Genomic DNA, 10,501 nt, shown 5'->3' with positions numbered 1-10,501 from the left:
ATGAGCTACTCCCACAGCAGCGTCTACTCCAGCTCCCACCGCTCCGGTGCTGTCCCCAGCATCGGCTCCAGCCGCCGCTTCCGCCCCCTGAGCAGCGCGGCCAGCGTCTACGCCGGGGCCGGGGGCTCGGGCTCCCGCATCTCCGTCACCCGCACCACCAGCTTGACCAGCTCCGGGGCTGGTTATGGGGCCGGCTACGGGGCCGGCTATGGGGCTGGGTTGGGGGGCAGCATGTCGTTCACGGGTTCTGGTGTGGTGGCCAACGAGAAGGAGACGATGCAGGACCTCAACGACCGCTTGGCCACCTACTTGGAGAAGGTCCGGAGCTTGGAGCAGGAGAACCGGCGGCTGGAGGTCCAGATCCGAGACTTCGTGGCCAAGAAAGGTCCCAGTGTCCGGGACTGGAGCAACTACTGGGAGGTCATCGAGGAGCTGCGGGACAAGGTGGGGTCCCTGCGGGGCAGTGGCTGCTGTCCCCGAGGCTGGTGGCACCGTGGGGTTAAGCATTAACCCGGCGGCTGGTGGGGCTGGGTGAGCTTTGCACCCGGCGGTGGGGATGTCACTTACACGGGGCGTATGTCCCTGGGGAGCTTCGCTGGGGGAAGGGGTGGCGAAGGGACATGACCAAGGGCGCTGGGCGAGGTGGTGTGGGAGGGGGCCCAACTCCGCCTTCGTTAGGCAAACGAGCCCCACAGCCGCCCCAGCGCCGTGTTCTTGGAGAGGCTCAAGGTCACCCAGGACCCAGCCGAGCCCATCCCGGGTGCCCCCACGTGAACCCCGCCCCCACCCGGGTTTATCGCCGCTTTTCCGGGGCGAGGTTCTCCCCCCACCCCCCCCCGCGGGAGCGGGAGCAGCTGCCAAGGTGGCACCTGCCAGGGTGACGTGGGAGGTGGCGCGGGCGGTGGCACAGGAAGGTGGTGGCAGCAGGGGGGTCCCTGCGCCCCAGTGAGGGGGTCATGTCCGTGTGCCCATGTCCCCCCCCAGATCTTTGAGGCCACGGTGGACAATGCCCGCACGGTGCTGCAGATCGACAACGCCCGGCTGGCGGCCGACGACTTCAGGGTCAAGTGCGAGACGGGGACGGGGACGGGGATGGGGATGGGAATGGGAATGGGAATGGCGATGGAGATGGGAACAGGAATGGGGATGGGGACGGGGACAGGGACAGGGATGGGGACGGGGATAGGGATGGGAATGGGGATGGAGACCGGGACGGGGACAGGATGGCGATGGGAATGGGAATGGGGATGGGAATGGGAATGGGGACGGGGATGGGGATGGGGATGGGGTTGGGGACGGGACACAATAAGAACATAGATGAGGACAAGGATGGGGACGAAGTCAGGGATGGGATGGGGTTGGAGATGGAGATGATGAGGACAGGGATGGGGATGAGGATGGGGATGGGGATGAGACAGGGATGGGGATGAGACGGGGATGGGGACGGGATGGGGACGAGGACGGGGACACGACCAGGGCCAGAGCCGTTCAGCGCCGTGTCCCCAGGTACGAGGCGGAGCTGGCCATCCGCCTCTCGGTGGAGAACGACATCATGGGGCTGCGCAAGGTCATCGATGACACCAACATGGCCCGGATGCAGCTGGAGGGGGAGATCGAGTCCCTCAAGGAGGAGCTCATCTTCATGAAGAAGAACCACGAGGAGGTAGGGATGAAGCCGGGGTGGGGGGCAGATCCAGGGCAGGTGGGGACCCTGCACTGACGCTGGCCCCTCGCTGCCCCTCAGGAGATGAAGAACCTCCAGGCCCAGGTCTCTGACTCAGCGTTGACGGTGGAGGTGGACGCGCCCAAGTCGCAGGATCTGGGCAAGATCATGGCGGAGATCCGGGCGCAGTACGACGCCCTGGCCCAGAAGAACCTGGAGGACCTGGAGAAGCAATGGGGGCAGCAGGTAGGTCCATCCCCTCCCCTAAACCTGCATCACGAGGGGGCCCAGTGGTCCCCAGGCACCCCCATGGGGGGCCCTGGGGGACACCAAGCCAAGGAGGGGGGCAGCCCCCAGCTCAATGGGGTGGTCATCCAGGGGCCCTGATACAAAGGGAGTCCCGGCCAAGGGGGGTGTTCCCCTGGGGGTCCCCCAGTCTGACCTAGAGGTGTTCCCCAAAGGCACCCCATGAGGAGGACTTGACCCCATGAGGTCCTGGCCGAATATCAGGGACACTCTTGGGACGACCCCAACCCATAGGGGACCCTGATCCCACAGTGGGGACCTTCTCCAAGGAGGTCCTAGTCTAACGTCTGGGAACACTCCTAGGAGACCCCTATCCCATGTGAGACACCAAGCCTGGAGTGGGGATCCTCTCCAAGAGGGTCCTGCTCCAACATCGAGGACTTTCCTGGACAACTCCTATCCCATGTGGGACCCCAGTCCTTTGGGTTGGCTCTTCCTGGGGGGGGCTTCACTCCCCATGCCCTCTTCATGGGGTGGCCGTGGTGGACAGGGCCAAGACGCTGACCCCCAAACCACATGTGTGTGTGTCCCCCAGATCACCGAGAGCACCATCGAGATCACGCAGAGCAGCAAGGACATCGACACCGCCCGCAGCACCGTGGTGGACCTCCGTCGCTCCGTCCAGACCCTGGAGATTGACCTGGAGTCCCTCCGCAACCAGGTGCCCCCCCACGAGACACCCACACACACACACCCCCAGCCCCACGGGGCCACCTGGGCAGTGGGCTGAGCCTTGGCGTGATGCTCTGCAGAAAGCCGGCTTGGAGGCCAACCTGCTGGAGGTGCAGAACCGCTACGCCATGCAGATGGAGCAGCTCAACGGCCTGATCCTGCGGGCCGAGGCGGAGCTGCTGCAGGTGCGCAACGAGCTGCAGCGCCAGGCCGAGGAGTACCAGACGCTGCTCAACCTCAAGGGCAAGCTGGAGGCTGAGATCGCGACCTACCGGCAGCTGCTGGAGGGAGGAGAGGAGTTCAGGTAGAGGGGACGGGGTGGGGGCGGCGGGGTGTCATCCAGCGGGGCTGGGATGTCCCGGGTCCATCATGAAGGGTGGGCTTAGGGTGGGAAGGGATAGCAGTGGCATCCAGCCAGGGTGAGCCCTGGGTGCCAGGACGTCCCAGGTCCCATCGCCCACGGTGCCCTGGGGACAGCAAGGGGACAGCAGTGGCATCCAGTGGGGATGAGCCCCAGGTGATGGGATGTCCAGGTCCCCTACGATGCCCTGGGGACAGCGAGGGGACAGCGGTGCCATCCAGCCAGGGCGAGCCCCAGGTGCTGGGATGTCCCAGGTCTCACCCTTCAGGATGCTCCAGCCCCATCACCTCGCAGTTCCTTGGGGTGACACTGGGGAAGTAGGGGGTCACACATCCGATGGGAGCCGCATGTGGGGAGGGGACACCCTGGGTGCCCCCCAGCACCCTCAGCTGCCCCCTCCCCGCCCTGCAGCCTGCAGGACGCCCTGGAGAAGGAGACCACCTCCACCACGCAGAGGAGCACGCAGAGGCTGGTGGACGGCAAGGTGGTGACCGAGACGAAGGAGGTGAAGGTGCGGACGTACTGAGCCGGCAGAGGGGGTGCCCTGGCCCCCAGCACCCCGGGGGGCCCCCCCAGCACCCCACCCCCGAATAAAATGGCAGTTCCCCTCCGCAGGGAGATGTTGCGTCCTGGTGTGTCCTTCTGCTGGGGGAGGGAAGTGGGGTTGGGGCCATGGGGGGAAACTGAGGCACGGGGGGGTTGGCAAGAGGCTGGAGAGCCTGGGGCGGAAGGGGGGTAAATGGAGGGGGGGGGATGGAAGGAAGGAGGGAGGGAGGGAGGGATGGACAGCTGGATGAATGAGTGGACAGACAGACACACAGATGGACAGACGGGCGGACGGACAGATGTGTGGACTGGATGGATGAGGAGCTGGTGGCTGGGGGTGGGCAGGGGGTGCACGGGTGGATGGGGGCTGGGTGCGAGGGCTGGGGGGAGGCCTATGGCAGATGGACGGACGGATGGACAGACGGGTGGAGGACAGACAGACAGAGGACAGCCGGACAGCCCCCGGCCAGGGCTGCCGCCGCCTCCGCAGCAGCCGCACCGGCAGGAACTGGGCCCGGTGGTCCCCGACCTCCCCAGAGCTGCACCCATGCATGGCTCCCCCACCCCGGGGGCATCTCCTGCCCCCTAAAACACCCCGAGGGACCCCAGAACGGCCCCAGCCCCGCTGCGCCCCGCGCTCCAGTCCCCGCTGCAGGGGGGGGGGGTCTGCTCTGCGCCCCACGAACTCCGAAGGGGGCGGGAAATGGGGCGGGAAAAGCCCTCCGGGCGCTCTCCACTGGTCGGGCGACAGTCGTGTCGGCGGGTGCTTTGGGGTGTTCCAGTTCTCTGTTTGTGTCGGGCTGGGGGGGGGCTCCCCCGCTCCGGGCGCTCTCCGGCCCCGCACGGCCCCGTTCACTCCGCGCGGAGCCCAAAGCCGCGTTTTTCCTTTCCGAAGCCTCATTTTCAGGCTCCAAAGTGGCGTTTTTAGGATCCAGCCAGTCGTTTTTAGGGCCCCAGCTGCATCGTGAGTGTCCAAACGCTCATTTCATGTTCCAGACCCTCTTTTAGGGCCTAAAGCCTCATTTTTGCTTGCTGGCACCAGCTGGGATCCGCCTTTCCCAAAGGGGAACGAGGGTCTGTGCACATCCCAGCGGGGCTCATCGATGGGGCTTTAAACTGGATTCGAAGGGGGAGGGGGACCATATCAGGCTTGATGAAGACAAGCTGAGAGCACCTCCAAAGCAGCAGGAAGGAGTTCCAGCTGTTCCAGCCAGGACGTCAGCTTCCTTGGGCGCTCAGCCTGAACGCCTCTATGCCAACGCACGCAGCATGGGGAATAAACACGAGGAGTTAGAGGTGTGTGCGTGCCTGCAGGGTTCTGATCTTACTGGCATCATGGAGATGTGGTGGGATGAATCCTATGGCTGGAGAGTCGGAATGGAAGGGTACAGGCTCTTTAGGAAGGACAGGCAGGGAGATGAGGAGAAGGTGTTGGCCTCTGTGTCAGTGACCAGCTGGAGTGCACGGAGCTGCATCTGCGGCTGGATGAGGAGCTGACCAAGAGCTTATGGGTCAGGATTAAAGGGGAAGCAGGGACAGGGGACATTATAGTGGGGGTCTGCTACAGGCCACCTGACCAGGAAGACCAAGTGCATGAAGCCCTCTACAGACAGGAACGTGCCCTGGTCCTCATGGGGGACTTCAGCCACCCTGATATCTGTTGGAGGGACAACACAGCAGGGCACAGGCAATCCAGGAGGTTCCTGGAATGCATTGACAATAACTTCCTTCTCCAAGTGATAGAGGAACCAACAAGGAGAGGTGCTTTGCTGGACCTTGTTCTCACCGCCAAGGAGGGGCTGGTGGGGAACGTGACGCTCAAGGGCAGCCTTGGCTGCAGTGACCATGAAATCTTGAACCATAAGTTCAAGATTCTTAGGGAGGCAAGGAGGGTGCTCAGCAAGCTCACTGCCCTGGGTTCCAGGAGAGCAAACTTTGGTCTCTTCAGGGATCTGCTTGGTAGAGTCCCATGGGAAAAAGCCCTGGAGGGAAGAGGGGCCCAGGAAAAGCTGGTTAATATTCAAGGATCACCTCCTCCAAGCTCAGGAGCGGTGCATCCCAACAAAGAGGAGGTCAGGCAGGAACATCAGAAGGGTTGAATGGATGAACAAGGAGCTCCTGGGCCAACTCAAACACAAAAAGGAAGCCTACAGAGAGTGAAAGCAAGAACAGGTAGCCTGGGAGGAATACAGAGATATTGTCGGAGCAACCAGGGATCAGGTTAGGTGTTGTGGACACGCTGGAGGGAAGGGATGCCATCCAGAGGGACCTTGACAGGCTGGAGAGATGGGCCTGTGAGAACCTAATGAAGTTCAACAAGGCCAAGTGCAAGGTCCTGCACGTGGGTCAGGGCCATCCCAAGCACAAGCACAGGCTGGGCGGAGAATGGCTGGAGAGCAGCTCTGAGGAGAAGGACTTGGGAGTGGTGGGTGAGGAGAAGCTCATGAGCTCATGAGCTTCGGCATGCCATTCTATGAGCTGGCACTGTGCGCTGGCAGCCCAGAGAGCCGCCCATGTCCTGGGCTGCACCCAGAGCAGCGTGGGCAGCAGGGCAAGGGGGGGATTCTGCCCCTCTGCTCTGCTCTCCTGAGCCCCCCCTGCAGTGCTGCCTTCAGCTCTGGGGGCCCCAACAGCAGAAGGACATGGAGCTGCTGGAGCGGGGCCAGAGGAGGCCACGGAGATGATCCAAGGGCTGGAGCACCTCTGTATGGAGACAGGCTGGGAGAGCTGGGGCTGTTCAGCCTGGAGAGGAGAAAGCTCCGGGGAGACCTTCCAGCACCTCCCAGTACCCAAAGGGGCTACAGGAAAGCTGGAGAGGGGCTTTGGACACGAGCATGGAGTGATGGGACATGGGGTGATGGCTTTAAACTGGAAGAGGGGAGATTTCAATGGGATCTGAGGAAGAAATTCTTCCCTCTGAGGGTGCTGAGGCACTGGCACAGGTTGCCCAGAGAAGCTGTGGCTGCCCCATCCCTGGCAGTGTGCCAGGCCAGGTTGGATGAGGCTTTGGGCAACCTGGTGTAGTGGAGGGTGTCCCTGCCCATGGCAGGGGGTTGGAACTGGATGGTCTTGAAGGTTCCTTCCAGAATAATCCATTCCATGATTTTTGTGTGCAAACTTTCCTTTTATTACCCATAGCCTTCTTCTAGGACCCACAGTTTCACTTTTAGGGTCTAAACCCTCTCTTTTAGGGCAGAAAGCCTCTTTTTAGGCTCCAAAAACTCCATTTCTGGTGTCCAAAGCCTGATTTTTAGATCCCAAAGTCTCATTTTTGACTCCAAAGCCTCAATTTATGCTCCAAAGCCCCAGTTTTAGTTTGTAAAGTCTCCTCTTTAGAGTCCAAAAACACATTTTCAGGGTCCAGAGTGACATTTTTAGGATCCAGCCAGTCGTTTTTAGGGTCCAAGCTGCATCTTGAGTGTCCAGATCTTCGTTTTTATGTTCCAAACCCCCTTTTGGGGCCCAAGGCTCATTTTTAGGTCCCAAAACCTCACATGTAGACCCCAAAGCCTTTCTTCTAGGGTTGAAAGCCACCTTTTTAGGGTCTGAACTCTCATTTTTGGGGTACAAACCTCTCTTTTATTACCCATAGCCTTTTGTTAGGGCTCACAGTTTCACTTTTAGGGTCTGAGTCCTCATTTTCAGGGCAGAAAGTCTCTTTTTAGGTTCCAAAGCTCCATTTCTGGTGTCCAAAGCCTCATTTTTAGATCCCAAAGCCTCGTTTTTATGGTCCAAAGCCTTTTAGTTTGCAAGGTCTCCTCCATTTCGAGTCGAGGATTTCTTTCCAGGAAAGGGAAAGGATTTCTTTCCCAGAGAAGGAAGTCCACCCACATACTTGGAAAGACTCTGCAGATGAGATGACAGAGTGGCCTGACAGCTTCTATATTATAATAATTATGATAATAACAATAAATAACAATAACACCAATAACAATGACAATAGAAATCCTAATTATTACAATGACTGATAGTGTGACTCTGCGATTCTCATGCCAGCCTGAGCCCCAGCTGCCAGCCTGGATGTGCTTTGTCCGGCCCCGGAGGTGCCGTCCCAGTGTCACCGATGGCGGGGTGGCTTCTTGGGGCGCTGGTAGGGGTCCTCAGGGCTGCCAGCCCTCCTCTTCGGGAGCCCCAGGCCCCCCCAGGGCCCCAGCATGGAGTGGAGGGCCCGGGCACAGGGATGGAGCAGAGGGGGGGGCGCTGGTTCTTATTGCCCCCTCGGGCAGGGTGGGACACGAGGCTCCGCAAGCCCAGGAAAACACCCCGGCCCAGGCAAAACCGACGCCAAGTGCTTCCCAGCTCAAAGCACACAGCGGCCGGCAACTCCCCAGCAGCCTGGCCTTGGGCAGCATCCTGCACCCCTGGGCACCACCCAGTATCCCTGGGCAGCATCCTGCACCCCTGGGTACCACCCGGAATCCTGGGACAGCATCCTGCATCCCTGGGCACCATCTGGCATCCCTAGGCATCGTCCTACATCCCTGGGCACAACCCGGCACCCCAGGACAGCATCCTGCACCCCTGGGTACCACCCGACATCCCAGGGCAGCATCCTGCATCCCTGGGCACCAGCCAACATCTCTGGGCAGTGTCCTACACCCCTGGGCACCACCTGGCACCCCTGGGCAGCATCCTGTGTCCCAGGGCCACCCCTGAGCAGCATCTTGCATCCCAGGGCAGCTTCCTACATCCCTGGGTACCACTCAGCATCCCTGGGCAGCATCTTGCATCCCAAGGCAGCTTTCTACATCCCTGGGTACCACTCAGCATCCCTGGGCAGCATCCTGCATCCCTGGGCAGCATCCTGCATCTTTGAGTACCATTCAGCATCCCCGGGCAGCATCCTGCATCCCTGGGCACTACCCAGCACCCCTGGGTGCCACTTGACCCTTAGGTTGTAGAAAAGGCTTTACTGGGGGGGCTGTCAAAAGGGCAGCAGCCCCTCGCTGTCCGTGGGGTGCATCCTTCCCAGTGCATGTGCCAGGTGGGTGAAGATCTCCTCACACAGCACCTGTGCCAGCAGGCAGTGGAAGAGCTCAGGGTCGTACTGGGAGGCGTGCAGCCCCGCCGCAGGCAGTGGAAGAGCTCGGGGTCGTACTGGGAGGCGTGCAGCCCCGCCGCAGGCAGTGGAAGAGCTCGGGGTCGTACTGGGAGGCGTGCAGCCCCGCCGCAGGCAGTGGAAGAGCTCGGGGTCGTACTGGGAGGCGTGCAGCCCCGCCGCAGGCAGTGGAAGAGCTCGGGGTCGTACTGGGAGGCGTGCAGCCCCGCCGCAGGCAGTGGAAGAGCTCGGGGTCGTACTGGGAGGCGTGCAGCCCCGCCGCAGGCAGTGGAAGAGCTCGGGGTCGTACTGGGAGGCGTGCAGCCCCGCCGCAGGCAGTGGAAGAGCTCGGGGTCGTACTGGGAGGCGTGCAGCCCCGCCGCAGGCAGTGGAAGAGCTCGGGGTCGTACTGGGAGGCGTGCAGCCCCGCCGCAGGCAGTGGAAGAGCTCGGGGTCGTACTGGGAGGCGTGCAGCCCCGCCGCAGGCAGTGGAAGAGCTTGGGGTCGTACTGGGAGGCGTGCAGCCCCGCCGCAGGCGGAATGGAGCCGAGGGCCAGCTGCAGGCAGAGTGTCCCGTGGGGCAGGGGAGGGACGGGAGCCTGGGCAGGGTGGGTGCATCCCAACCCCAGCTGGAACGGCTCGCTGCCCCGCGATTCGGGAGGTGACAACGTACACAGCATGTTGCGACTGGGGCTTACGGGGGGCTCGACTGAGTACATCTGCGGAGCCGCCCCTCGATACGCCGCCGTCACCCTCCAACATGCACCAGCTGCCCCCCGACTCACAGAGGATGCTGAGGTGGGGTCTGATGGGGGTTTACAGACGGATCGGCTCACAGGGAAGCGGGAGCCCTCAGACGGGACACCCAAACCACATGAGGCAGAGGGATCGGCACGGTGGGCTCAGCTCCGGGCGGTGGTGCCAGCTGCCGAACGGGGCACTGGCACAATAGATACCAATCCCTGGGCGCTGCAGACTGGGGCTGCTTGTGCTGGAGAACTGAAGGGTGGAAAATTGAAGAAAGTGAAGTGCAGGGAAAAGACCTGGGGGAAAAGCTCTATTCAACAGCTTGAGCGAGGCGGGATGATGGGAATCCTCTTTGAACAGGTCACGTATCCGCACACAGGATGGGCACGGATCCAGGAGCCGGCTGGAGCCATGAAGCAGACGGCCTAGCTCAGGAACTCGGACAGAGCAACAGCGCGGGTCTTCCCCGCACCGTGTGTCCTCCCCCTGGCTCCCACAGCGTGACGCGGGGCCGGTTATGTTACCCAGCAGTGAAGGGGTTAAAACTGTTGTGTAAGAATTTCAGGAAGGGTTTAGGAGCGGTCGCACATCCCTAAGGAAAAGAACAGGGCGAGCATCCTGAGCATCCCTGCAGCTGCTGGCAGTGATTAGGAGGGAGAGTCTTTATCCCGAGCTGTCTGCCCTTGGAGGGAACATCCCAGAGAGCGGATAAACTTTGTTCCCATGTTTTTCTGAGCTGGGAACACGCGCAGCAGCGACTTGGGAAAAGGGAATTCCAGCCGGGAGAGATGCTGACCACCGACTCACGGACCACCCGCCCTGAACATACCCCAGACCCAAAAGAAAGGGGCGGAGGAGAGAACTGAGCGTGGGAAGGAATTTACACGTAAAGAGAGAGAAAAGGAACCGGCTGTTTCGGAGAGTCACGGTGACGGTGCGAACACGTCACGAACGCGCGTGGCTGCGGGGTAGGACGGAGGGTCCGCCCCGGGGCCGGGGGTGCAGCCGGGAGGAGACACCCCCGGGCACCCACCGCGACAAGAAATGCCGCTTCCTAAAACTCCCAAATGAGTCTTGGAAAGTTCAGTTGCAGCGACTTTTCGGGTACCCGTGACGTGACGGCTCAGGGCCCGCGGGTGGCCCGGGTCCGGCCCCGGGTCCGGGTCCG

General features: G+C 61.7%; 1 protein-coding gene across 1 annotated transcript; it reads left to right on the top strand.

The window, feature by feature from the left end:
• Positions 1–3,528, top strand: KRT18 (keratin 18). Its single transcript, XM_086630794.1, has 7 exons — positions 1–444; positions 985–1,067; positions 1,507–1,663; positions 1,745–1,909; positions 2,505–2,630; positions 2,722–2,945; positions 3,414–3,528. Exons 1-7 carry the CDS (start codon positions 1–3, stop codon positions 3,526–3,528), a joined length of 1,314 nt encoding a protein of 437 aa, XP_086486920.1.
• Positions 3,529–10,501: the final 6,973 nt, after the last annotated feature.

The sequence above is a fragment of the Tauraco erythrolophus genome, unplaced genomic scaffold, assembly GCF_009769465.1.
Source record: "Tauraco erythrolophus isolate bTauEry1 unplaced genomic scaffold, bTauEry1.pri scaffold_48_arrow_ctg1, whole genome shotgun sequence".
Classification (NCBI taxonomy): Eukaryota; Metazoa; Chordata; class Aves; order Musophagiformes; family Musophagidae; genus Tauraco; species Tauraco erythrolophus.
The sequence above is the reverse complement of the archived record's forward strand: the minus strand, read 5'-3'. Positions and strand labels throughout refer to the sequence as shown.

Excerpts from the sequence above, each read along its gene's own strand:
- KRT18 (XM_086630794.1), top strand. The coding sequence starts at position 1 with ATGAGCTACTCCCACAGCAGCGTCTACTCCAGCTCCCACCGCTCCGGT. Across the intron at positions 445-984 it reads TCGAGGAGCTGCGGGACAAG|ATCTTTGAGGCCACGGTGGA; the intron begins GTGGGGTCCCTG and ends GTCCCCCCCCAG. Across the intron at positions 1,910-2,504 it reads AGAAGCAATGGGGGCAGCAG|ATCACCGAGAGCACCATCGA; the intron begins GTAGGTCCATCC and ends TGTGTCCCCCAG.